Source organism: Oncorhynchus gorbuscha, linkage group LG02 (genome assembly GCF_021184085.1).
Source record: "Oncorhynchus gorbuscha isolate QuinsamMale2020 ecotype Even-year linkage group LG02, OgorEven_v1.0, whole genome shotgun sequence".
Lineage (NCBI taxonomy): Eukaryota > Metazoa > Chordata > Actinopteri > Salmoniformes > Salmonidae > Oncorhynchus > Oncorhynchus gorbuscha.
This window is the reverse complement of record NC_060174.1, coordinates 70,739,528-70,767,077: the sequence shown is the minus strand read 5'-3', so window position 1 is coordinate 70,767,077 and position 27,550 is coordinate 70,739,528. Positions and strand designations below refer to the sequence as shown.

Here is a 27,550-nt window from a genome sequence, read left to right as displayed (position 1 = left end):
ACAGACAACACTGCTACTCCTACTGCTCTCTCTTCGTCCGCCCACGTGTTCTCGCACACCCCGAGAGCGTCTGGTCAGCGGGGTGGTGGCACCGGGATCCTCATCTCTCCCAAGTGGTCATTCTCTCTTTCTCCCCTTACCCATCTGTCTATCGCCTCCTTTGAATTCCATGCTGTCACAGTTACTAGCCCTTTCAAGCTTAACATCCTTATCATTTATCGCCCTCCAGGTTCCCTCGGAGAGTTCATCAATGAGCTTGATGCCTTGATAAGCTCCTTTCCTGAGGACGGCTCACCTCTCACAGTTCTGGGCGACTTTAACCTCCCCACGTCTACCTTTGACTCTTTCCTCTCTGCCTCCTTCTTTCCACTCCTCTCCTCTTTTGACCTCACCCTCTCACCTTCCCCCCTACTCACAAGGCAGGCAATACGCTCGATCTCATCTTTACTAGATGCTGTTCTTCCACTAACCTCATTGCAACTCCCCTCCAAGTCTCCGACCACTGCCTTGTATCCTTTTCCCTCTCGCTCTCATCCAACACCTCCCACACTGCCCCTACTCGGATGGTATCGCGCCGTCCCAACCTTCGCTCTCTCTCCCCCGCTACTCTCTCCTCTTCCATCCTATCATCTCTTCCCTCCGCTCAAACCTTCTCCCACCTATCTCCTGATTCTGCCTCCTCAACCCTCCTCTCCTCCCTCTCTGCATCCCTTGACTCTCTATGTCCCCTATCCTCCAGGCCGGCTCGGTCCTCCCCTCCCGCTCCGTGGCTCGATGACTCATTGCGAGCTCACAGAACAGGGCTCCGGGCAGCCGAGCGGAAATGGAGGAAAACTCGCCTCCCTGCGGACCTGGCATCCTTTCACTCCCTCCTCTCTACATTTTCCTCCTCTGTCTCTGCTGCTAAAGCCACTTTCTACCACGCTAAATTCCAAGCATCCGCCTCTAACCCTAGGAAGCTCTTTGCCACCTTCTCCTCCCTCCTGAATCCTCCGCCCCCTCCCCCCTCCTCCCTCTCTGCAGATGACTTCGTCAACCATTTTGAAAAGAAGGTCGACGACATCCGATCCTCGTTTGCTAAGTCAAACGACACCGCTGGTTCTGCTCACACTGCCCTACCCTGTGCTCTGACCTCTTTCTCCCCTCTCTCTCCAGATGAAATCTCGCGTCTTGTGACGGCCGGCCGCCCAACAACCTGCCCGCTTGACCCTATCCCCTCCTCTCTTCTCCAGACCATTTCCGGAGACCTTCTCCCTTACCTCACCTCGCTCATCAACTCATCCCTGACCGTTGGCTACGTCCCTTCCGTCTTCAAGAGAGCGAGAGTTGCACCCCTTCTGAAAAAACCTACACTCGATCCCTCCGATGTCAACAATTACAGACCAGTATCCCTTCTTTCTTTTCTCTCCAAAACTCTTGAACGTGCCGTCCTTGGCCAGCTCTCCCGCTATCTCTCTCTGAATGACCTTCTTGATCCAAATCAGTCAGGTTTCAAGACTAGTCATTCAACTGAGACTGCTCTCCTCTGTATCACGGAGGCGCTCCGCACTGCTAAAGCTAACTCTCTCTCCTCTGCTCTCATCCTTCTAGATCTATCGGCTGCCTTCGATACTGTGAACCATCAGATCCTCCTCTCCACCCTCTCCGAGTTGGGCATCTCCGGCGCGGCCCACGCTTGGATTGCGTCCTACCTGACAGGTCGCTCCTACCAGGTGGCGTGGCGAGAATCTGTCTCCTCACCACGCGCTCTCACCACTGGTGTCCCCCAGGGCTCTGTTCTTGGCCCTCTCCTATTCTCGCTATACACCAAGTCACTTGGCTCTGTCATAACCTCACATGGTCTCTCTTATCATTGCTATGCAGACGACACACAATTAATCTTCTCCTTTCCCCCTTCTGATGACCAGGTGGCGAATCGCATCTCTGCATGTCTGGCAGACATATCAGTGTGGATGACGGATCACCACCTCATGCTGAACCTCGGCAAGACGGAGCTGCTCTTCCTCCCGGGGAAGGACTGCCCGTTCCATGATCTCGCCATCACGGTCGACAACTCCATTGTGTCCTCCTCCCAGAGCGCCAAGAACCTTGGCGTGATCCTGGACAACACCCTGTCGTTCTCAACTAACATCAAGGCGGTGGCCCGTTCCTGTAGGTTCATGCTCTACAACATCCGCAGAGTACGACCCTGCCTCACACAGGAAGCGGCGCAGGTCCTAATCCAGGCACTTGTCATCTCCCGTCTGGATTACTGCAACTCGCTGTTGGCTGGGCTCCCTGCCTGTGCCATTAAACCCCTTCAACTCATCCAGAACGCCGCAGCCCGTCTGGTGTTCAACCTTCCCAAGTTCTCTCACGTCACCCCGCTCCTCCGTTCTCTCCACTGGCTTCCAGTTGAAGCTCGCATCCGCTACAAGACCATGGTGCTTGCCTACGGAGCTGTGAGGGGAACGGCACCTCAGTACCTCCAGGCTCTGATCAGGCCCTACACCCAAACAAGGGCACTGCGTTCATCCACCTCTGGCCTGCTCGCCTCCCTACCACTGAGGAAGTACAGCTCCCGCTCAGCCCAGTCAAAACTGTTCGCTGCCCTGGCCCCCCAATGGTGGAACAAACTCCCTCACGACGCCAGGACAGCGGAGTCAATCACCACCTTCCGGAGACACCTGAAACCCCACCTCTTTAAGGAATACCTAGGATAGGTTAAGTAATCCCTCTCACCCCACCCCCCCTAAGTTTTAGATGCACTATTGTTAAGTGACTGTCCCACTGGATGTCATAAGGTGAATGCACCAATTTGTAAGTCGCTCTGGATAAGAGCGTCTGCTAAATGACTTAAATGTAAATGTAAATGTAACTTGCAACCTTCCGGTTACTAGTCCAACGCTCTAACCACTAGGCTACCCTGCCGCTTATAAACCACTGCAGGTGAGAGGGTTTACTTTGCTCATAACCCACAGCAGGTGAGAGGGTTTACTTTGCTCATAACCCACAGCAGGTGAGAGGGTTTACTTTGCTCATAACCCACAGCAGGTGAGAGGGTTTACTTTGCTCATAACCCACAGCAGGTGAGAGAGTTTACTTTGCTCATAACCCACAGCAGGTGAGAGAGTTTACTTTGCTCATAACCCACAGCACGTGAGAGAGTTTACTTTGCTCATAACCCACTGCAGGTGACAGGGTTTACTTTGCTCATAACCCACTGCAGGTGACAGGGTTTACTTTGCTCATAAACCACTGCAGGTGACAGGGTTTACTTTGCTCATAAACCACTGCAGGTGAGAGGGTTTACTTTGCTCATAAACCACTGCAGGTGAGAGGGTTTACTTTGCTCATAAACCACTGCAGGTGAGAGGGTTTACTTTGCTCATAAACCACTGCAGGTGAGAGGGTTTACTTTGCTCATAAACCACTGCAGGTGAGAGGGTTTACTTTGCTCATAACCCACTGCAGGTGAGAGGGTTTACTTTGCTCATAACCCACTGCAGGTGAGAGGGTTTACTTTGCTCATAAACCACTGCAGGTGAGAGGGTTTACTTTGCTCATAACCCACTGCAGGTGAGAGGGTTTACTTTGCTCATAAACCACTGCAGGTGAGAGGGTTTACTTTGCTCATAAACCACTGCAGGTGAGAGGGTTTACTTTGCTCATAACCCACTGCAGGTGAGAGGGTTTACTTTGCTCATAACCCACTGCAGGTGAGAGGGTTTACTTTGCTCATAAACCACTGCAGGTGAGAGGGTTTACTTTGCTCATAACCCACTGCAGGTGAGAGGGTTTACTTTGCTCATAAACCACTGCAGGTGAGAGGGTTTACTTTGCTCATAACCCACTGCAGGTGAGAGGGTTTACTTTGCTCATAACCCACTGCAGGTGAGAGGGTTTACTTTGCTCATAACCCACTGCAGGTGAGAGGGTTTACTTTGCTCATAAACCACTGCAGGTGAGAGGGTTTACTTTGCTCATAACCCACTGCAGGTGAGAGGCAGTCTTTCTGTGTAAATCTCTAAGAGCTTTCCACACATGGAAGTGCAACCTTTGCCCATTATTCTTTTCAAAACATTCTTCAAGCTCTGTGAAATTGGTTGTTGATCCTTTCTAGACAACCACTTTCAGGTCTTGCCACAGATTTTCAAGCAGATTTAAGTCAAAACTGTAACTCGAACACTCAGGAGGATTCACGGTCTTCTTGATAAGCAACTGCAGTATAGAGTTGGCCTTGGGTTTTAGGTTATTGTCCTGCTGAAAGGTTAATGCATCTCTCAATGTCTGGTGGAAAGCAGTAATTGTTTTTTATCCTGAAAAACTCCAGTCCTTAATTACAAGCATTTACATTTATTTAACTAGACAAGTCAGTTAAGAACAAATTCTTATTTTCAATGACGGCCTAGGAACAGTGGGTTCCTGTTCAGGGGCAGAACAACAGATTTGTACCTTGTCAGCTTGGGGGTTTGAACTTGCAACCTTCCAGTTACTAGTCCAACGCTCTAACCACTAGGCTACCATGCCGCATACCCATAACATGAATCAGACACCACTATGCTTGAAAATATTAAGAGTGGTACTCAGTAATGTGTTGAATTGGATTTTCCCCAAACATAACACTTAGTATTCAGGAAAAAAAGTTAATTGCTTTGCCACATTTATTTGCAGTATCACTTTAGTGTGTTGTTGCAAACAGGATGCATGCTTTGGAATATTTTTTTCTGTACAGGCTTTCTTCGTTTCACTCTGTCAATTAAATTAGTATTGTGGAGTAACTACAAGGTTGTTGATCCGTCCTCAGTTTTATCCTATCACAGACATATTTTTTAAAACTCTGTTTTAAAGTTACTATTGACCTTCCACTGAGGCAACTGAGTTAGGAAGGATGCTTGTATCTTTCTAGTGAATGCACCAATTTGTAAGTCGCTCTGGATAAGAGCGTCTGCTAAATGACTTAAATGTAATGTAAATGTAGTGACTGAGTGTATTGATACACCATCCAAAGTGTGATCAATAACCTCACCATACTCCAAGGGATTTTCACACATACCAATAAGTACCCTTCTTTGTGAGGCATTGGAAAACTTCCCTGGCCTTTGTGGTTGAATCTGTTTTAAATTCACTGCTTGACTGAGGGACCTAACAGACAAATGTATGTGTGAGGTACAGAGATGACGTAGTCATTCAAAAATCATGTTGCAACACTTATTGCACACAGAGTGAGTCCATGCAACATATTATATGACTTAAGCTCATTTTTACTCCTGAACTTATTTAGGCCAAAACAAAAGTGTTGAATACTTATTGACACAAGACATTTCAGCGTTTCATTGTCAAATTTCCAAAAACATAATTCCACTTTGACCTTATGGGGTATTGTGTGTAAGCCAGTGACACAAAAGAAATGATCACATTTTCCAGATTGACTGGCCTTCATGTGTTAAAGTAATAATGGAATGTAATTTCTCTTTGCTTACTTGAGCTGTTCTTGCCATAATAAGGGCTTGGTCTTTTACCATCTTCTGTATACCACCCCTACCTTGTCACAACACAACTGATTGTCTCAAACGCATTAAGGAAAGAAATTCCACAAATTAACACGGCACACCTTTTAATTGAAATGCATTCCACCTCATGAAGCTGGTTGAGAGAATTCCAAGAGTGTGCAAAGCTGTCATCTAGGCAAAGGGTGGCTACTTTGAAGAATCTCAAATCTCAAATATATTTTGATTTGTTCAACACTTTTTTGCTTATTTCATGATTCCATATTGATTAACAAGACATGCTATTGATTAATCAGACATGATCTCCTATTATTGGTATTAATTTGCCATTTACCTTGAAACATTATTTTCTTACATTGTTGTGTCTAAATAGCTCCTATTTATAGCATAGTGGCCTAAGTGAAACTGTCAAGTCACTGAGAAAGACATCAGCTTGACGTCGAAACGTCAGTCACCTGTTCTCATCTGTACAATGGATTAAGGTGAGCTAAAATAAATTAATCTATGCCTTTTATTGTTGAGTGCTCCAACTCAATGCCTCGTTTTTAAAATGTTTCCAGCATCAATTTTTCTGAATAAATGCATCATGATGAAGTGAATAGAGCGTTTTGTGACTCTGTTGAAATGTGACAGTCTGCAGTTTTCACCTGCGTGTGATGTAGTAGAAGACAGGGTTGCCGTTCTTTGAGGTGCCAGCCTGGTAGAAGATGTTGAGGGTCTTCAGGGCTTTGAACTCCTCTTTCTCATGTACCTGGTGTCTGAGGCAGCAAATACAAGATCGGAGGTACTTTTAGAGTACTAACAAAACAACCCCTGCCTCAGATACTATCATATCCAGTTTTATGAGACCGGCTTGTGACAGTGAGATCTATGTGATTAATAGTAATTTGATGTGTGTACCTTGTCATAAATTCTTCAAACTTGGAGCTGGTGAGGTTGAGGCTGGACCAGTGGGTGTCAGCCACAGGTTTGTGCTCTGGGGGCCCCAGGTAGGCTAGGAGGGTGGCCATCTTGTCAAACGGCCGTCTCCCTACTGCCTTGTGATCCCTGAAGAAGAACAAGGAAGTGGTTAGCACGACAGACGTGTACTCCCCGCACAATGACACTGTACCAATACCCCCTGTATATAACCTCGCTACTGTCATTTTACTGCTGCTCTTTAATTATTATTTGCATATTTTTTTTTACTTATCCATCATTTACTAAACACGTATTTTTCTTAAAACTGCATTGTTGGTTTAGGGCTTGTAAGTAAGCATTTCACTGTAACCTGTTGTAATTCAGCGCATGTGACAAATCAAATTGGATTTGATCCAGTCTACTCTGATAATGGGATTTATATGTTTAAATGAATGATTAGAATACTCAACCCTGAAACCATATAATTGTATGAAATTGATTAGAATCATAAAATTAATGATGTGTGTAGTTTTAGTCAGTAAAACAATATATCTGTACAATATGTCTCTATAGTATCTTAAACACAGACTGTCTGAGCAAAATTCGGTGCCGACCTTGGCTAGAGGCCACAGAGATTTGGTCTTAAGGCCTTACCAGGGAGTGCTTCTCACGGTCTCTGTAATCTATGTCGGCTGGGTAGGGAGACAGTATGTGCGCAGGATACCTACTGTTTGTGTGGAAGTATGTGCGCCGGTATAAAATGGATGTCTTTGTATTGTGGACTTCAAAACGTTCTCGTGAATAAACATTTGACTATGGTAGGCTGGGCCACTGTCTTACAATCTTACATAGAAACAGATATATCTCTTATAACATCGAAGTCGTCCCAAGCAATACAACACAACTCTGATGGACTGTTCAGCCCACTCACCTGTTGCTAGAGAGGTACTGTCCTATCTTCTCCTGGTTGTTCCACAGCAGCCGGTGCAGGGCCAGAACATTGCCATCACTGATGAAGGACAGGCTGTGGTTGACGGAGTCACTGGCAGGGCAGTCTGATGCAATGTCCAGGAAAAACCTACAACACAAAAGGACAAATGAACAAGATTCAGCTCGGCCTGATAGGTTAATGAGTATCCAATAAAAACATCCAATAGGTTTCAGTGAGGGAAGAGATCCTTATTTTATCATACCTTCTAGCTGCATCAAAGTTGCTTTTGACAAAGTCATTGAAAGGCCTCATGTGCTCCTCTTTGGTGAATAAAACATGGTTGGCAATGCTCTGCAGGATCTGGAAGAGAAATTTAATTTAATTATTTTTTTATTTTTTATTTTACCTTTATTTAACCAGGCAAGTCAGTTAAGAACACATTCTTATTTTCAATGACGGCCTGGGAACAGTGGGTTAACTGCCTGTTCAGGGGCAGAACGACAGATTTGTACCTTGTCAGCTCGGGGGTTTGAACTCGCAACCTTCCGGTTACTAGTCCAACGCTCTAACCACTAGGCTATAAATAAAAACATGTCAACAACAAGGAAAGATCCTCAGATAGAATACACCATATGTGACTGAATTCAGGAAGGTGAGCTTACCAAATTTTCAAGACTGACTATTTTAACATTTTATAAAAGTGTAAAATAATGAAACGAAGAATTTGAGACAAGTAGGAGAAAAAGCCCTTAAATTAAAATATTTTCTTAGTTTACACCCATTCAGCATCGTTCTCATCCTCTTAAGCTGTAGCCCCATAACATTTTTTTAACCTTTATTTAACTAAGAACAAATTGTTAGTTACAACGACGGCCTAGGAACAGTGGGTTAACTGCCTTGTTCAGGGGCAGAACGACAGATTATTACCTTGTCAGCTCAGGGATTCGATCGAGCAACCTTCCGGGTACTATTCTAGCAACCTTCCGGGTAACTTTAATGATTCACATGTAATGATTCACATGTAAACATATGAGTCAGAATGGCATTTCATAGTGTCATATCGTTTCTGTACCATAGCGGGGTACACAGTATTCCTGAATGTGCACTATTTCAACAACAAAAATAACTGTACATACAGTGCTATAGGAAAGCATTCAGAACTCTTGACTTACAACCGTATTCTGAAATGGATTCAATAGTTTTTCCCCTCAATCTACACACAATAACCCATAATGACAAAGCAAAAACAGGGTTTTAGAAATGTTAGCTAATTTATTAAAAACAAAAAAAAATCACATTTAGATAATTTTTCAGACCCTTTAGTCAGTACTTTGTTATAGCACACTTGGCAGCGATTACAGCATTAAGTCTTCTTGGTGTGACGCTACAAGCTTGGTACACCTGTATTTATAGTTTCTCCCATTCTTCTCTGCAGAGCCATCAAACTCCGTCAGGTTGGGTGGGGAGCGTTGCTGCACAGCTATTTTGAGGTCTTTCCAGAGATGTTCGATCAGGGTCAAGTTTGGGCTCTGGTTGGGCCACTCAAGGACATTAAGAGACTTGTCCCGAAGCCACTCCTGCATTGTCTTGGCTGTGTGCTTAGGAACGAAGTCCCTGAACCTTTGCCCCAGTCTGAGGTCCTGAGTGCTCTGGAGCAGGTTTTTATCAAAGATCTCTCTGTACATCTTTCCCTCAATCCTGACTGGTCTCCCAATCACTGCAGCTGAAAAACATCCTCTCAGGATGATGCTGCCACCACCATGCGTCACCATAGGGATGGTGTCAGGTTTCCTCCAGACGTGATGCTTGGCATTCAGGCCAAAGAGTTCCATCTAGGATTCATCAGACCAGATAATCTTGTTTCTCATGGTCTGAGACTCTTTAGGTGCTTTTTGGCAAACTTCAAGCAGGCTGTCATGTGCCTTTTAATAAGGAGTGGCTTCTGTCTGATCACTCTAACATAAAGGCCTGATTGGTGGAGTGCTGCAGAGATGGTTGTCCTTCTGGAAGGTTCTACCATCTCCACAAAGAAACTCTGGAGCTCTGTCAGAGTGACCATCAGGTTCTTGGTCGGATTCTTGGTCCCCTCCCTGACCAAGGCCCTTCTCCCCCAAATGCTCAGGTTTGGCCAGGCGGCCAGCTCTAGGAAGAGTCTTGGTGGTTCCAAACTTCTTCCATTTAAGAACGATGGAGGCCACTCCGTTCTTGGGGACCTTCAATGCTGCAGAAATGTTTTGGTACCCTTCCCCAGATCTGTGCCTTGACACAATTCCTTCGACCTCATGGCATGGTTTTTGCTCTGACATGCACTGTCAACTGTGGGGCATTATATAGACAGGTGCGTGCATTTCCAAATCATGTCCAATCAATTTAATTTACCACAGGTGGACTTCAATCAAGTTGTAGAAACATCTGAAGGCTGATCAACGGAAACAGGATGCACCTGAGCTCAATTTCGAGTTTCATAGCAAAGGGTCTGAATACTTACACTGCATGTAAATAGGGTATTTTTTATTCCATTTGCTAAAAAGTTATAAAAACCTATTTTTGCTTTGTCATTATGGGGTATTGTGTGAAGATGGGTGAGGATTTACTTTTTATTGAATGCATTTTTAGAATAAGGCTGTAACCTAAAAAAATGTGGGAAAAGTAAGGTGGTCTGAATACTTTGAGGGCACTGTACACACACACACACACACACACACACACACACACACACACACCCCCCCCAGTCAAAAGTTTTAGTACACCTACTCATTCAAGGGCTTTTCTTTATTTTTTACTATTTTCTACATTGTAAAATAGTGAAGACATCAAAACTATGAAATAACACATATGGGGAATCATGTAGTAATAAATCAAATAATATTTTATATTTGAGAATCTTCAAATAGCCACCCTTTGCCTTGATGACAGCTTTGCACATACTTGCTCCATTGCCAAGATAAACCATCCACCTGACAGGTGTGGCACATCAAGAAGCTGATTAAACAGCATGATCGTTACACAGGTGCACCTTGAACTAGGATCAATAAAAGGCCACTCTAAAATGTGCAGTTGTGTCACACAACACTATGCCACAGATGTCTCAAGTTTTGAGGGAGTGTGCAATTGGCATGCTGACTGCAGGAATGTCCAACAGAGCTGTTGCCAGAGAAATGAATGTTCATTTCTCTTACTTAAATTGCCTCCAACGTCGTTTTAGAGAATTTAGTAGTACGTCTAACCGGCCTCACAACCGCAGACCACGCCAGCCCAGGACCTCCACATCCGGCTTCATCACCTGCGGGATGGTCTTGACCAGCCAACCGGACAGCTGGTCAAACTGTGGGATTACACAACCAAAGAATGTCTGTACAAACTGTCAGAAAACATCTCGGGGAAGCTCATCTGCAAGCTCGTCATCCTCACCAGGATCTTGACCCGACTGCAGTTGTGCGTTGTAGCCAACTTCAGCAGGTACATGCTCACCTTCACTGGAGAAGTGTACTCTTCTTGGATTAATCCCGGTTTCAACTGTACAGGAAACCGAAATGGCAGACCGCGTGTACGGCATCGTGTGGGCGAGCGGTTTGCTGATGTCAACGTTGTGCTCCATGGTCGGTGGTGGGGTTATGGTATGGGAAAGCATAAGCTACGGACAATGAACCCAATTGCATTTTATCGTTGGCAATTTCAATGCACAGAGATAATGTGACGAACTCGAGGCCCATTGTCATGCCATTCATCTGCCCCCATCACCTCATGTCACAAGGATCTGTACACAATTCCTGGAAGCTGAAAATGTCCCAGTTTTCCACGGCCTGCATACTCAGACAGGACACCCATTGAGCATGTTAAGGATGCTCGGGATCGACATGGACAATAGAGCATTCCAGTCCCCTTTGTTTTGTACACTGCTGCTACTCACTGTTTATTATACATGCAGTCACTTCACCCCTACCCTACCTACATGTACAAATTACCTCTAACCTCTACCCCTGCACATTGACCCGGTACCAATACCCCCTGTATATAGCCTCATTACTAACCTGTAGCCCAGCACACTGACCCGGTACCAATACCCCCTGTATATAGCCTCATTACTAACCTGTAGCCCAGCACACTGACCCGGTACCAATACCCCCTGTATATAGCCTCATTACTAACCTGTAGCCCAGCACACTGACCCGGTACTGATACCCCCTGTATATAGCCTCATTACTATCCTGTACCCCCGCACACTGACTCTGTACCACCAGCCCATATATAGCAGTTATTTTAGTGGGTCACTTTTTTATATTTCAAATGTTTATTTAAGAAAATATTTACTAACTCTATTTCTTGAACTGCATTGTTGGTTAAGGGCTTGTCAGTAAGCATTACAAGGTAAGGTCTACACCGGTTGAATTCGGCCCATGTGACAAATAACATCAGATTTGATATCCAGCAACTTCACACAGCCATTGAAGATGAGTGGGACAACATTCCACAAGACACAATCAACTCCATACAAAGGAGATGTGTCGCACCGCATGATGGTCACACCAGATACTGACTGGTTTTCACCCTTACCTTTTTTTTAAGGTATCTGTGACCAACAGATGCATATCTGTATTCCAATTCATGTGAAATCCATAGATTAGGGCCTAATGAATATTTAAATTGACTGATTTCCTCATATGAACTGTAACTCAGTAAAATCTTCAAAGTTATTGCATGTTGCGTTTATATTTTTGTTTAGTGTACTTCTACACATTTTGGGGACGCACAAAACTATTTAGGCAACAGGGATCTTGATCCAGAACGGGATTGAATGTCACTGCTGTAACCAAGAAGCTTAACCTTGACATCTCACCACTTAGCTAGCAAGTTAGCAAACTGAAAGAGTAGCTGGAGCCCTGAGCTGGATCTAATTTTCTTGTTACATCTTAGATTCCTCATAACTAAACTTAACTTATGCAGTGGTGTAGCACGCACCCCTGCAGTCTCTGCAAATAAACTAAAGTAAGTAACACAATAAAATAACAATAGTGAGGCTATATACAGGGGGGGGGGGGGTACCGGTACCAAGTCTATGTGCGGCTGTACAGGTTAGTTGAGGTCCTTTGTACATGTAGGTAGGGGTGAAGTGACTATGCATACAATAGATAATAAACAGTGAGTAGCACCAGTGTAAAAACAAATGGGGTGGGTCAAGGTAAATAGTCTGGTGGCCATTTGATTACTTGTTCATCTATCTTATGACTTGGGGGTAGAATCTGTTAAGGAGCCTTTTGGTCCTAGACTTGGCGCTCCAGTACCGCTTGCCGTGCGGTAGCAGAGAAAACAGTTTATGACTTGGGTGACTGAAGTCTGACAATTTGGGGGGTTTTCCTCTGACACCACCTAATATATAGGTCCTGGATGTCAGAGAGCTTGGCCACCACCCTCTGTAGCACCTTACGGTTGCACGGTGCAGCTGTAGAACTTTGAGGATCTGGGGACCCATGCCAAATCTTTTCAGTCTCCAGAGGGGGAAAAGGTGTTGCCGTGCCCTATTCAGGATTGTCTTGGTGTGTTTGGACGATAATAGTTAGTTGGTGATGTGGACACCAAGGAACTTGAAACTCTCGCCCCGCTCCACTACAGCCCCGTCGATGTTAATGGAGGCCTGTTCAGCCCGCCTTTTCCAGCCCTACTGTGAACTAGGAAATAGAGTCAAATGCCTACGATGCTGAATCCGGTCACATAGTGTTAAGCCATATTGTATATGAGGCCTGGGTGTCCTGTCCTCTTACCTTGGACATGAGCTTCAATCCCCTCTCTATCCTGGGAGGAGGTTTCTTATCCAGGATGCCTGCCTCATAGGGTGACACTATGGCAGGGTTGATGAAACGGAGGAACATGGCACTGCCCACCGCCCCTATGCTGTTCTGGGGGAAACGCTGGCTGACCACCTGAATGTGAGGATGTTGGAGGAGGGATAATAAGAACAGGGGAGGATTCATTGTTAAAGAGAGGGAGAGGAGGAGAGAGCATGGGTTGGAGCAGATCGAGTGTAGGAGAAAGTATTCCACAGGCTAGAGGACACAAGATGGCCACGTCACCACCAAACCACATTCACACCACTAGGCCCGCTTCAAAACTGAGTTAGAGATTAAAAAGGAAAGCAAGGCGCCTGGAAATCTAGATAAAGGGGAGAGGAGAATCTTAGACCAGTCCTAACTACTAGTGTAGACTTGATACTGTATGCTACTGAGAAAGCACTGGGCAATGTTCAGTTAAATCCCTCGCCTGAACTGAACAAACATTCTGCATGTCTGCATACTGAAATGTCATCAGCTGTAACACAAGTGTATTTTAAAAGGGGGATCGCAGCAAAGGAATTACTAGGCTGTAAAATGAAAATAATTGTTTCATTGCTGCTGCAACACCACAAGCTGTTATTAACAGCCTGCAGTATTAGATTAAATGTCAGCCAATTACCAGGCCTCTACAGCTTACTGCTCAGTCCCATGAACACAGGATATTGACCACTAGCAATATTAACCATGATGCCAATATGACATCTCAACCGATGACACAACTACTCATGATTACAAGCTGCTAGCTCACTTCATTGTTCGTTTCAGATAAAGGTAAATGCAGTAGAGGGGGCCTCCCGAGTGGCGCAGCGGTCTAAGGCACTGCATCGCTACAGATCCTGGTTCGATCCCAGGCTGTGCAGCAGCCGGTCGCGACCGGGAGACTCATGATGCGGCGCACATTGGCCCAGCGTCATCCGGGTTAGAGGAGGTTTTGGCCAGCCGAGTTCTCCTTGTCCCATTGTGCTCTAGCCACTCCTGTGACGTGCCGGGCTCATTGCACGCTGACACGGTCGTCAGGTGTACGGTGTTTCCTGCGACACATTGGTGCGGCTGGCTTCCAGGTTAAGCAGGTGTTGTGCCAAGAAGCAGTGCGGCTTGCCGGGGTCGTGTTTCAGAGGACGCACGGATCTTGACCTTCGCCTCTCCCGAGTCCGTTAGATAGAACAATTGGATATCACAAAATTGAGAAAAAAAAGAGGTCAAATTAAATAAAATATCATAATTAAATACAAATACAGAACAATGATTAAATAAAAAAGTCATTTATAAAAATGCAGTAGAGGGAACTGAGGGTGTGGTCATCAGATCACCCCTGGGATGGAGGTCTTTCTGCACTGCCAAACATAGCTTGTACTGAACGGCACAGAAACCTTAGGTCTTTACAAGTGTTCCAAATTCCAGGAATGATAAGGAATTCCAGGAGTGGATCCCAGGACAGAGTAGCACCAAACAACTATCTGCCAAAGTGCTCCGTGACCTGCAATACAAGCCCCTTATCATACAAGCCCCTTATCATAGACCCTTATCATAGACCCCCAAACTCCTTTCAAACACCAACCCCCAAAAAACTCAAAAAAAACCCAAACACCATTAAGAGACCAGAGGAGCAGTGGATAGGAATATTGTAGCTACAACAGTCCCACCAGTTTGTGGTGAGTGTACATTGAAACTGAGAGAAACTTGTTTGGAAGTAAAAGTATTAGTAGTGGGATTTCAGGTGGTGATTGTAAGGAGGGCGGGAGTATAAAGTAGTTTAAGGTGATAGAAGAGCAAGAGGCCTTCCCTTTCTTTCAACAGAGTGGCCAGGGAGAACGTTCTCTGAACTTACTGCTTTTTTGCTTTCCTTTTTCTCTTTAACTGTGGCTTTATTCAGTAGAGAGTGGCAAGTTGCCTACAGAACAGAGATGGGCACAAAAAAAGTCACCACAAACATACACACACCACAAACTACTACATTCGTATACAGCACCTGCACAAATACCACTGCTTTCGTATACAGAACCTGCACAAATACTACTGCTTTCGTATACAGAACCTGCACAAAAGTGCAAATGATTCCTATGCCATCAAAGCTTACCTTGTGATGTACATTTACCTAGTTCATAATAAACACCCTGGAAACAGAAATGGTGACCACTGCAGAAAAAGCTCAGATAATTCCTGAGATAAAAGGAACCCTGTCAGTCAGATGAGGGTTTCCAGCCGGTGGAGTGGGTTAGAGTTGGGACTTGAGGGGTCTAATACGTACCTGGAACAGGCAGTGACAGACACTGCGCAGCTGAGGGGGGAACTCTGTGGAGGAGTTGATGATGGCCAGGAAGAAGCGGTTGGTGATTTGCAGCAGGTTCCTCTGGTTCTCCTCCAGGATCTCACTCTGCTCAAGCCTGCAGCCGAAGACACGGAACCAGTCAGCCATAACCAGAGACACAGAACCAGTCAGCCATAACCAGAGACACAGAACCAGTCAGTCATAATCAGAGACACAGAACCAGTCAGCCATAACCAGAGACACAGAACCAGTCAGCCATAACCAGAGACACAGAACCAGTCAGCCATAACCAGAGACACAGAACCAGTCAGCCATAACCAGAGACACAGAACCAGTCAGCCATAACCAGAGACACAGAACCAGTCAGCCATAACCAGAGACACGGAACCAGTCAGCCATAACCAGAGACACGGAACCAGTCAGCCATAACCAGAGACACAGAACCAGTCAGTCATAATCAGAGACAGCAAGAGAGCATGGGACAATGCAACACTTCTTCCATGTTGCCGAGAATCTTAACATTTTCCAAAGGTCCTAACTGAAATCAAAACAAGCAGATTATCAGTTAATTGACAAGCAGTGCGGTCTTGGTTTAAAATAGCACAGCTGGAAAACAAAGTGGGCGAATGAGTTGAATAGTGTCTGTGGGGTAGGTTACCTGGTGGGATCCACCTCGAAGCTGATGAGCTGCCACTCTGGGGCAGCGATGACCCCTCTGAGGTGAGGCTCCAGCAGCTTCTGCAGGTACGTGGCCCCGTACACCTGAAACAGCAGAGGGAGGGAGGGGTGGACACAGGCATAAACACACTGACAACCTAAACTAGAACTCATTTTAGAAAGCAGGCGTCTTTGAAAGCCTAAGACCATATTGTGTCATGACCCTTGTCAGAGAACAGGTATTCTGCATAGTCGTAAAAGAGCTCAACCACACTTTCTTTCCTGGGTTGATCAGGACAGGACTGGACACCTAGCCAGTCATGTTGTGTACCTTAAAGCAGAAGGTCATGATCTTGCTGGCTAGACTGTTTCCTCTGAACAGAGTCTGCATGGAGTCTGCTAGCTCCACCTCCTTGGAGAACATGTTCCACAGCAACTGGTAAAGGAGGTGGCGCGAGTCAAACAGAGTCACCAGCACCCGCGCCAGCTCATCCTGACAGGGGACAGGAGGGGAGAAAATCACTTACAGAGATCACACCGTTAGTGACACAGCTCACACTCCGACACCCAGTCTACACATCACTAACAACACTGACATTCATATTCACACCTATGAACAGTAGGAAACCATTTGCGTTAAATGTTATTCCATTTACACTGCCAGATCTAACGCCAGCTCAGTTGGTAGAGCATGGCGCTTGTAACGCCAGGGTAGTGGGTTCGATCCCCGGGACCACCCATACATAGAATGTATGCATACATGACTGTAAGTCGCTTTGGATAAAAGCGTCTGCTAAATGGCATATATTATTATTATTATTATATTATTATATATATTATAAGATGATAGGTCACACAGAAAGGACAGTGGGTGGTGAGTAGACTGCATACCCATTGGGAGCAGGGCACTACGTTGGCCAGAGCCATGGCGATAGGCAGCTCTCCCTGATCTCCCATCATGGTGACCAGCTCTACCAGCCTCTCGAAGCGGTCTGCCAGCACCGTCTCTGCCAGTGTGTCAAATTCTGTTCCCTGCTGCAGGATCTTAGTCAGCACCTCCATGAAGGTGGCCCGAGTCTGCAGGTCCTTATGGTAGCCCAGACCTACACACACACACACACACACACACACACACACACACACACACACCGAGAGAACGCAAGAGAGAGCGCAATAGGTAAGATAATGCATTTCTCTCTATGTGGGACAAGAGGGAATATCATTGAACATGGGCAAGTATCGTTGTAACCACCCTACACTAATGAGGAATTAGATGTAATTCACAGAGATCCCATTAAAGCCACTTCCACTGTCAATCTTCTTTCGCATGTGCAGTGAAGCACTTTAAAAAACAGGGACACATGAAGCAGCCAACCAAAGAGTGAGCCCAAGCTTCATTCCTGATAAGTTCCTATGTTAGGCTTCCAGACTGACCGATGGAGTGCATGAGGCCGCTGTCCACGTTGGCGTTGAGGAGGTTGGACATGGCCAGGACGGTGCAGTGTCTGAGGGAGGCCAGACGTCGGGACATGCCCCTCTTCCTCCCTGCCACCTGTTGCCCATCATCCTCCACCTCGCTGCAGTCATTCAGCAGGTTCATGAACAGGGTGAAGTACCTGGGAGGAGGACACACACAATCACTACAAAGCTGGTGGGAGTAATGATGCCAGACTTTATGATGTACAGAAGTAATAAAATGCAATAGTAGTAGAGCTTGGCTGACGTACTTGAGGAAGAGCTGGGACTTGGCCTCCATCAGTTCCACTCCATCTCCCTCCTCAGGCTGGAGGGGCAGGCCAGCTAGCAGAGACACCACCGCCTCCATACTGGCCTGGTCCAGGTCCCTGTATATCACACAGCACAGGGTATAGATTAGGGGTTAGAGGTCACAGAGGTCATGTTCACATCAGGTGTGTGAGGGGGGTACAATACAAGCAGGGGGTAGTAGAACAGTACCTGGTAAGACACTTGACGTCATCGTCAGCCGCTTGGTTTGAGGTACCCATCACCCAGTCTGTCAGGTACTCCACCATCTTGTTCCTGCCAGGGATGAATGGACATTGCTTTACAGTATGTCAACTAAATGACACGGTTTTGTATTACTCCGTATCAATATGTTGCAGTAAACCTGGACAGTACAGTTTGACAGACAGTCAAAACTCCAGAACATTCTCACCTGAACTTCATCTCCTGGCAGAAGGACAAGTCGTCTCGTCTCTCCATCATCACCTCCACCAGCTGGCACAGCTTGGTCTTGATCTGGATGGCATGCACTATGTTGCCTAGGATACGCACATACCTGCCAACACAACACAGGGCATGTGGAGGATGAGAGTGGGCAGTGGGCTCACAGCAGCTCACCAACATTCTCATGGTCGGGATAGAGGAGAGGACAGGAGGGGTGGCATTTACCGGACCAGGTTGAGCATCATGGTCTCTATGCTGGCCTGTCCCAGGTGCTCTGAGCTGCCCTCAGTGTGGTTGTCCAGTAGGTTCTTCATGATGGCGATCGTCTGCTCCACAAACTGGGTGTTGGTGTCATTGATTGGGACCTAAACAGACACAGAAAAATATATTTTACCACAAAAGCTAACAAAGACAACAGTTACCTTCTCCATTCCTTCAGTGACATTGGATATAAAAGGTATAAGCCTTTTCAGAAGCAACAGTGCTCACACCAACGTGATTATACTAGGACAAACAGATAATCGATGACGTTTTCTAAGCGATGCGTGTGTTTGTGTGTTCTCTCACCGGCCCCTGTGCGTCGAAGAAGCGGCTGATGCCGTTCTTGAGTTTGTTGAAGAGCATGGGGTAGAGAGCCGGGCTGAGCTCCAGGCCAACTAGGTCCTTAATATTAGTCCGGATCTGAACACCCTTCTCATGGCTGCACACCATGAGGGACAGCAGGCGGTCCAGGAAGCGGCCCAGGGGCGTCTCCGTGTTCCCCTCACAGGAGCCCATGGAGATCATGGAGCCTTTCCTCTCGCTGAGAGGCCCCATGGGGGGGCTGTAGGTGGCCAGGCCTGGGGCGCTGCGCTGCTGCAGACACACACCTCCCAGAGCACACAGGAAGCCCGTCATGTTGATCCACTCCTGGACACAGAAGCAGAGAGAGAGGACCAATGAGAGAAGGCAACAGAGAGATAACATCAATCCACAAACAAATAATATGTGAAGTGTATTTTTGATTTGCATAACAGGAATGCATAAGAACAAGGTACTGGGTGTGTGCTTGCCTGGCCATCCTCTAGCTTAGTTTTGGGATGGGTGAGGATTAATTTGGTTGCCTGCTCCCATTTTGCATGCGTGTCTTCCCATGCCTGTGGGGAAGATCGTAAAACAAATGCTGAGTTGATATCAATAGCGTGCTTCACAAACATCCTTCCATGATTGAAGCATCAGGGTATGAACAGGAACACAGCAGCAGGCCACTCTTTCACCTCTTTGTTTCCTGCAGTAGGATGTTCGATCCTCCTCAACAGAGCCATCACTCTCTTCTGCAGGGCTGAGCGGCCTGAAAACACACAAACACACGATGACAGGAGCCTTCACCTCGCTCCAGCCCCAGCACACACACACACGCGCTGCTGCTACTGTCTATTATCTATCCTATTGCCTAGTCACTTTACCCCTACCTATATGTACATAGCTATTTGAATTACCTCGTACCCCTGCACATCGACTCTGTACTGGTTCCTTGTGTATATAGCCATGTTATTTTTTTACCTGTTATTCACTGTGTAATTATTATTTTTAATTTTATCTTTAAATCTGAATTGTTCAGAAACTGTAAGTAAGCATTTCACTGTTAGTCTACACTTGTTTATGAAGCATGTGACAAATATCATTTTATTTGAGCATCATGACCTGAGTTCTCATGGTGGGACTGCCCTCTATAGCAGTGGAGGCTCCTCAGAAGAGGAAGGGGAGGCCCATCCTCCTCAGTGAATTTCAGACAAATGAAAACTGAAACATTACAACGGTTATCCTTTTTAGATAAAACTATACTAAATATATTCACATCACCAAATCATTGATTAAAACACACTATGTTGCAATGAAGGTCTAGAGTAGCCTCGGCTGCACTCTGTAGGGTAGCACCATGGTGTAGCCGGAGGACAGCTAGCTTCAGTCCTCCTCTGGGTACATTGACTTCAATACAAATCCTAGGAGGCTCGTGGTTCTCACCCCCTTCCATAGACTTACACAGTAAGTCGTCCTCCAACCTATCAGAGCTCTTGCAGAACGAACTGACATGTCCACCCAATCAAAGGATCAGAGAATTAATCTAGTACAGAATCTAGTACAACGAGTTAGCACTGCAGTGCATAAAATGTGGTGAGTAGATGACTCAAAGAGAAAGACAACAGTTTAAGAAATTCCTTCTAAAATAAAGGAGACGTAAGAGAGCGAGCTAGCTATATTTCGTAATATTTTTTTCACTTACTTAGCTAGTGATTGCAGCTAGCTAGCTAGTTTAGCCTACTCAAACATGGAGGGATGCTACAGTATGTTAGCAATGATGTAAGCTGCGGTTAGGGTTTATGGTATAGATGTTTCGCTTTGAAAAAGCTAATGTGTTGTGCACTCTAGTCCACAAGTGAAGGGAAAAGGTGGAGGAGCGCGCGTAGGAATTACACAACGAGCAGATCATGCTGTTTGTATGTGGCAGCTATGAAAGTGAACTGTGTTTGTGTGTATTCGTTCTACCGATTCTGTTGAAAAACATTTTTTAAACGGAAGCAAAGGGAACCAAACAGGGATAAACATACCTGAATTTTCCCAACAGAAACTCTCGATTGCAACTGTTCGACTAATGATTACACCCTAGATCAGCTAGATGCAGGCAAGAATGTGCAAGACGGTATTGAACGTGTCACTGTCTTGATTACTTACATATTTCTCTTGACCTATGCACCTACGTTGTAAACTTTCATTCATAGTGTAGGTTTTAGCAACCTCATGGTGGGTATAGGGAACATTTGAGTATCATGTAGCTGCCTAAACCTATCAATGTTACATTGAACTGGGTGAATGGAATATGAATGACAGTCATCGAATATGCTGTAATAGAATAAAGGCCATGCTCATAAAAATTAAATAATCGTCCTGGCACCGACCTCCACTGCTCTAGAGGTACAGTGCCATCATTTCTCCCCAAGGTCCCTCTGGATTATTGAACTGACCCAGACGAAGAAATCTTAGGTCATTAGCTTGTGCGTTCACAACTAACCTGTGGACATCATGTTGCTGACGGAGGCAAACTCGATGAAGGTGTTGTAGTTGGGCAGGATAGTCTGTACCGGGACCTCATCCACGCAACAGCGGACCTCAGCCTCCTCACACAGGTGTCTGAAGCAGGACATGGCCACTAGAACGGCCTCCATATCAGGGCTCCACAGGAACATGTAGAGACACACCTCCAGCTTGGTCTGGGCCTGTCTACAGATGGGGATGCCACTGCCCACCGTGGCCCGCTCCTGGGGGAGGAAGACAGGACAGAGTGTTAGAACAGAGATCACGTTCAGGAGGGTGTTCAGAATGTATGTAGAAATGTCATACATAGAGCTGCCATTTTCCCAACTCTGCATGTCAGAAGTATATATCTGTTATACAAAGAAAATTCCTGAACATTATACACTGTTGTGCCTTCCTGGATGAAACAGAGGTATAAGGAATACATAACACACAACGCAGTAACCTACCTTGTTCCTGAGGAGGAACTTGTTCCTGCAGATGAGGATCTCCCTCAGCCACTTGAGGATCTCTGTGCTGTTGATCATCTGGTGGCCAACCAGCTTCTTACAGATGAAGAAGAGGACCTGAGAACTGTAGGGTACAAAAGTCAATCACAGTCAACTTGGGTGACCATCTCTGCTAACCAATCAGCATCAATCAACACTCAATTTCACCTGGCATCTAATGTGGAGGATCACGCGTAAGCAAAGGTGGTTAAACAAATGGGGCATTTAGGCTACCTGATATCCCAGAAGGTCTCAATGGGAGCATCTGGGTTCCACAGTTCTATGGTCTCAGGTTGATGCAGGACCAAGAGGGCCTACAAAAGGAAGAGAACGGGAGGAGTATCTATTAGCAACTGTGACAAATGTAACCATAATGGAGAAAAAGGGGAGAGAGCGCGAGAGAGAGCGAGAGAGAGCGAGAGAGAGAGCGAGAGAGAGAGCGAGAGAGAGAGAGAGAGCGAGAGAGAGAGAGATGGGGCTCACCTCCATGGCCTCCTGTGAACACTCTCCCATGTTGGCCAGAGGCACTAGCTGCACCAGGCCGGTGATCAGCTCTGCTGTACTGCTCTGGATCTCCTGACCCTGCTTACCCGGGTTCTGACACACACAAAGCAAACCTACAGTACACACGTACACGACTACACAGCCATGTACAAACATGCCAAGAGTGGCTTTTCCGGACCAGTCTGCCTATAAGTCTTTGATTTAGAAAGTCTTAAGATGGTTTGGGATTTGCAGTCTCTAACCAAACACTTGGCTTATTTGTCTAAATCTACCCCTGCATGTGGAATTAAACACAATAATCCCTTAACCCAACACAAAAAATGTAGAATTAAAGGATAAGTAAAACTACTATGTTAAACAGACCATCCTCAAACAGCAAAACACACATTACTTTAAGTCTCCTGGCCAGAAATAAACAGAGTAAATACTAACATGCAGCATGAGTTTAGGGTCAGAGTGGATGAGCTTGACCAGGGCCAGCAGGAGGCTCCGCGTGTCCAGGTCTGTGGTCTTCTCCTTGAACTTCAGACTGGTCATCTTCTCCTTGAAGGTCAGACTCTGAATGGAACAAGCAGTAGAGACTGGCTGTGAGCAGGAGCATTCATTCAATATGAGGGGAGTGGGGGGAAAAAGGAGGGTAAGGAAAACGTGGAAAAGGGAACTAGAGGAGACTGAAACAGATGCAGAGTCTACTGTAATCAGACAAACAAGTTCCCTCCGAGCAGAGACCCACAGCACAGGGATCAGGAGAGCCACCAGGAGAGAAGGGATCAGGTGTCAAAGATAAAGAGGGACTGTTTCATGAGGGCCCTTCATGGGTGGGCCATGAAACAGGAGGTGGGCAACCAGACTGACAGACAGGAGCATGGGGCCATGACTAAACCATGACACACAACGTCAGGACACGGCAAACCCAGATTATGGATGAGGAAATAATAACCAACTCTAGTAGAGCTGGAAGGAAATATTAAACTATCTACAGGCCTCCCATTTCTTCACAGGTGATGAGATCCCAAACAAGTATCCATCCATAGAACCTAGTATGAAGGCATATCAATGCTTAAAATAAAGGAGATGAACCACCCAAAGACAGTGTGCGAGTGGAGAGCCCAGCCTCAACAGGCTGAGAAACATGCTCCAGCAGCTAGCCTAGCATAGCATACAGAGGAGATGTAGTGGAGGACCCAGCCTCAACAGGCTGAGAAACATGCTCCAGCAGCTAGCCTAGCATACAGAGGAGATGTAGTGGAGGACCCAGCCTCAACAGGCTGAGAAACATGCTTCAGCAGCTAGCCTAGCATACAGAGGAGATGTAGTGGAGGACCCAGCCTCAACAGGCTGAGAAACATGCTCCAGCAGCTAGCCTAGCATACAGAGGAGATGGAGTGGAGGACCCAGCCTCAACAGGCTGAGAAACATGCTCCAGCAGCTAGCCTAGCATACAGAGGAGATGGAGTGGAGGGAGGAGCCGGAGGCAGGCTCACTTCAACCAGAGCACAGAGGAGGTGGAGGACGACAGGGGCTCTCTCTTATCTGTGGTAGCCTGAGGGTGGGGTCAGGGGTTAGGGGTCAGGGGGTCAGCTGCAGAAGGTTCAGGAGGCGGCGGCTTGGGGAGTGGAAGGGGTGGCAGTTATACTTACAGCAACAGATGCCCACTGCCATGCAAAACAGTGACAGTGACAAGTTGGCATCTGAGTGAGTGAGTGAGCAGCAGCCAGTTCAAAATGAAGGAGAAGGAAAGAACGAGGAAAGAGAAAAGAAGCACCACCGAGTCAGTGATGTCAGAGAGCTCCCTCTGCAGTCCTCCACCTCCATGAGATGACTGAACCAAACACACAGATGACAACGAGGTGACACACGCCCGTAAACATACTCACACATTCACACAAAAGGACAGGGACGTGAGGAGTTATCAGAAATGTTCAAATATTCTCCTGCATGACTCTCCAGTAGTGTCTGGGCTGTGTCAAATGGACAGGAGGATTTGTCTCCTGTTGCTGTGGATCTCCTGGTCTCTACAGTTCCTCCATACACAGTCACTGCTGTCTGACATTCATTAACATCTCAGCACATCCCATTCCGGAAAAAACAATCATGCACACTCACACACCGATAATATTTGGGGTTTGTTGAGCATGTTTTTGTTTCCAAGAGTGTGTGCTGTGTTGTGTGTGTGTGGTCAGTCTGCGCACAGACAGCGAGGGTGTTTTGCTGCGTGAACGTCTTACCGGAGTAGAGCGTAGGGGAGCGTGTGTACTGCAGCCCCTCATCACGTGGCCCAGTGTCTCAGAAAACATGACCCTCAGCTCTCCTGAGTAGCAGTACACAGCGTCGATCTTCGGCCACCAGTCCAACGGAGACTGCAACAGAGGAATGGACCGAGGGTTCAACTCAATCCTGTAGGTTGATTAAGGTGGGTGTTTACGGTCTTGTCCCATTCAAAACTTTCCCAGATAACATGGGGCCTACAGCCCAGGAGGATCTTTTGGGGTGGAGAAATGGACTTCTTCAGTTAGCCTGGAGGGGAGAAAGATGGTATCTGACATCTCCTATATGGTACCCACCCAGACATACACACACACAGGAATACAATCAGCCTCTAACTTCTGCTCACAGACAGGAAGTGCTTTGGGTAAGGGGGGCAAGAGAAAGACCAGTAATACTCCCACTCCATTGCTCTTACACACACAGACAAACACACAGTCTCTCAGGCACATGGAGAGCTAATAAAAAGGGCTCTGTATGAAACCTGCCCTCAGGCACTTCCCATTGAAACACACCACATAAGTGTCTGCAGCACTTCCTCTCCCTGCATGGCTCACAGCCAGAGTGAGATGGTAGTCCATCGAATGCTGTGTAATAAAGCCCAGTGTGTACAGAATGTGAGCCATTCCTACAGTAGTGACAGCTATACCGAGTCACCACAGATAAGGTCACCACTGGTCATTGTCGATGGGCACTGTGTGGTCACTTTTATATACTTTGGATGGTGCCACTGGACATTAGTATTGGGTGTGTTGAGTGATCCCTTCACTCGGAGTTGGGCCACAACACCACACACTTACATTAGTGATGATTCTGTGTAGGGAGTTGACCAGGACAAAGTGAAAGGAGGGAGGGGAGGATGACGCCAGGCAGACCTATAGCGGGAGAAATAAATAGAGGGAGACGTTGAACAGAGATCAAACACAGTCCTTACTTCAACACACCAGTATGTGCTGAACATCAGTTCATGATAAACAACATTTCTATGGAATACTACAGTCAAGAGGTCCACAGGAATCACAGACCTTAAAGTGCTGGTTGTTGTGGGGATTGATGCGGAAACAGGAGACGAAGCAGTCGATCATGAGGTCCACATCTGCGTTCTGGCTTCCCGCTCCTCTTGAGAAAGGCTTGGCTGGGTTGAAGAGCAGGGCCTGACAGGAGAAGGGAGAGACAAGGTAGATAGCATCAGCTGTGACTGGTTATTGCTGGTGACTAAACCTGTATACTACGATAATAATGTTGTCCCATAACAGTGATCATCAGAGGACCATCTGTGGCTGGTGCTCACCTTGAGGTCCACCACGATGGACTGCACCAGGAGGAAGATGACAGAGTGATCCTCCCAGTTGATGTAGGTGGAGGCCTTGCAGAGTTTGACACAGGCGATGGCAGCACTCTCAGTCAGCTGTTTACTGCCCCCGTGGCCGGCCAGGGCCTTCCTTAGGTTCTCCAGGAACAGTTTCTGTGAGGCAGACAGAAGAGTAGTGTACGAGAGGAGAGTAAGACATAGCTAATTAAAACACTGGTGTGTGTGTGTGTTTTATGTCGGACCTTGTTGACCTTGGTGTCCTCCACGGTCTCTCTGGAGAGGTCCTGTGTGATGTCGGGACAGAGGATGAGGAGGATGATCTGCAGTGGCCACACGGCTGCCTTCCTCTTGGCACTCTCAGCAAAACTGTCCACCAGGTCAAACAGCTTCTCTGCACAGTCTGGGAGAGACCCGGCCAGGCAACAACACAGTCAGGGAGAGACACAACCAAGCAACAACACAGTCTGGGAGAGACCCGGCCAAGCAACAACACAGTCAATGACACACTGTCTGGGAGAGACCCGGCCAAGCAACAACACAGTCAATGACACACAGTCTGGGAGAGACCCGGCCAAGCAACAACACAGTCAATATCACACAGTCTGGGAGAGACCCGGCCAAGCAACAACACAGTCAATATCACACAGTCTGGGAGAGACCCGGCCAAGCAACAACACAGTCAATATCACACAGTCTGGGAGAGACCCGGCCAAGAAACAACACAGTCAATATCACACAGTCTGGGAGAGACCCGGCCAAGAAACAACACAGTCAATATCACACAGTCTGGGAGAGACCCGGCCAAGAAACAACACAGTCAATATCACACAGTCTGGGAGAGACCCGGCCAAGAAACAACACAGTCAATATCACACAGTCTGGGAGAGACCCGGCCAAGAAACAACACAGTCAATATCACACAGTCTGGGAGAGACCCGGCCAAGAAACAACACAGTCAATATCACACAGTCTGGGAGAGACCCGGCCAAGAAACAACACAGTCAATATCACACAGTCTGGGAGAGACCCGGCCAAGAAACAACACAGTCAATATCACACAGTCTGGGAGAGACCCGGCCAAGAAACAACACAGTCAATATCACACAGTCTGGGAGAGACCCGGCCAAGAAACAACACAGTCAATATCACACAGTCTGGGAGAGACCCGGCCAAGAAACAACACAGTCAATATCACACAGTCTGGGAGAGACCCGGCCAAGAAACAACACAGTCAATATCACACAGTCTGGGAGAGACCCGGCCAAGAAACAACACAGTCAATATCACACAGTCTGGGAGAGACCCGGCCAAAACAACAATCTACAACACAGTCAATATCACACAGTCTGGGAGAGACCCGGCCAGAAACAACACAGTCAATATCACACAGTCTGGGAGAGACCCGGCCAAGAAACAACACAGTCAATATCACACAGTCTGGGAGAGACCCGGCCAAGAAACAACACAGTCAATATCACACAGTCTGGGAGAGACCCGGCCAAGAAACAACACAGTCAATATCACACAGTCTGGGAGAGACCCGGCCAAGAAACAACACAGTCAATATCACACAGTCTGGGAGAGACCCGGCCAAAAACAACACAGTCAATATCACACAGTCTGGGAGAGACCCGGCCAAGAAACAACA

General features: G+C 46.7%; 1 protein-coding gene across 1 annotated transcript in view; it reads right to left on the bottom strand.

Moving 5' to 3' along the window:
• nf1b (neurofibromin 1b) overlaps window positions 1-27,550 on the bottom strand; it is an 80,241-nt gene that overhangs the window by 39,723 nt on the left and 12,968 nt on the right. Inside the window, 27 exon segments of the mRNA XM_046320011.1 lie at window positions 6,137-6,247; window positions 6,390-6,536; window positions 7,321-7,467; window positions 7,583-7,680; window positions 13,080-13,238; window positions 14,977-15,039; window positions 15,397-15,532; window positions 16,076-16,179; window positions 16,406-16,567; window positions 16,966-17,177; window positions 17,509-17,690; window positions 17,802-17,918; window positions 18,031-18,114; window positions 18,251-18,373; window positions 18,487-18,626; window positions 18,829-19,170; window positions 19,314-19,397; window positions 19,518-19,591; window positions 21,311-21,906; window positions 22,056-22,135; window positions 22,305-22,418; window positions 22,758-22,883; window positions 24,554-24,685; window positions 25,391-25,465; window positions 25,616-25,744; window positions 25,882-26,055; window positions 26,145-26,302. Coding sequence (XP_046175967.1) covers window positions 6,137-6,247; window positions 6,390-6,536; window positions 7,321-7,467; window positions 7,583-7,680; window positions 13,080-13,238; window positions 14,977-15,039; window positions 15,397-15,532; window positions 16,076-16,179; window positions 16,406-16,567; window positions 16,966-17,177; window positions 17,509-17,690; window positions 17,802-17,918; window positions 18,031-18,114; window positions 18,251-18,373; window positions 18,487-18,626; window positions 18,829-19,170; window positions 19,314-19,397; window positions 19,518-19,591; window positions 21,311-21,906; window positions 22,056-22,135; window positions 22,305-22,418; window positions 22,758-22,883; window positions 24,554-24,685; window positions 25,391-25,465; window positions 25,616-25,744; window positions 25,882-26,055; window positions 26,145-26,302 — 4,069 coding nt within the window.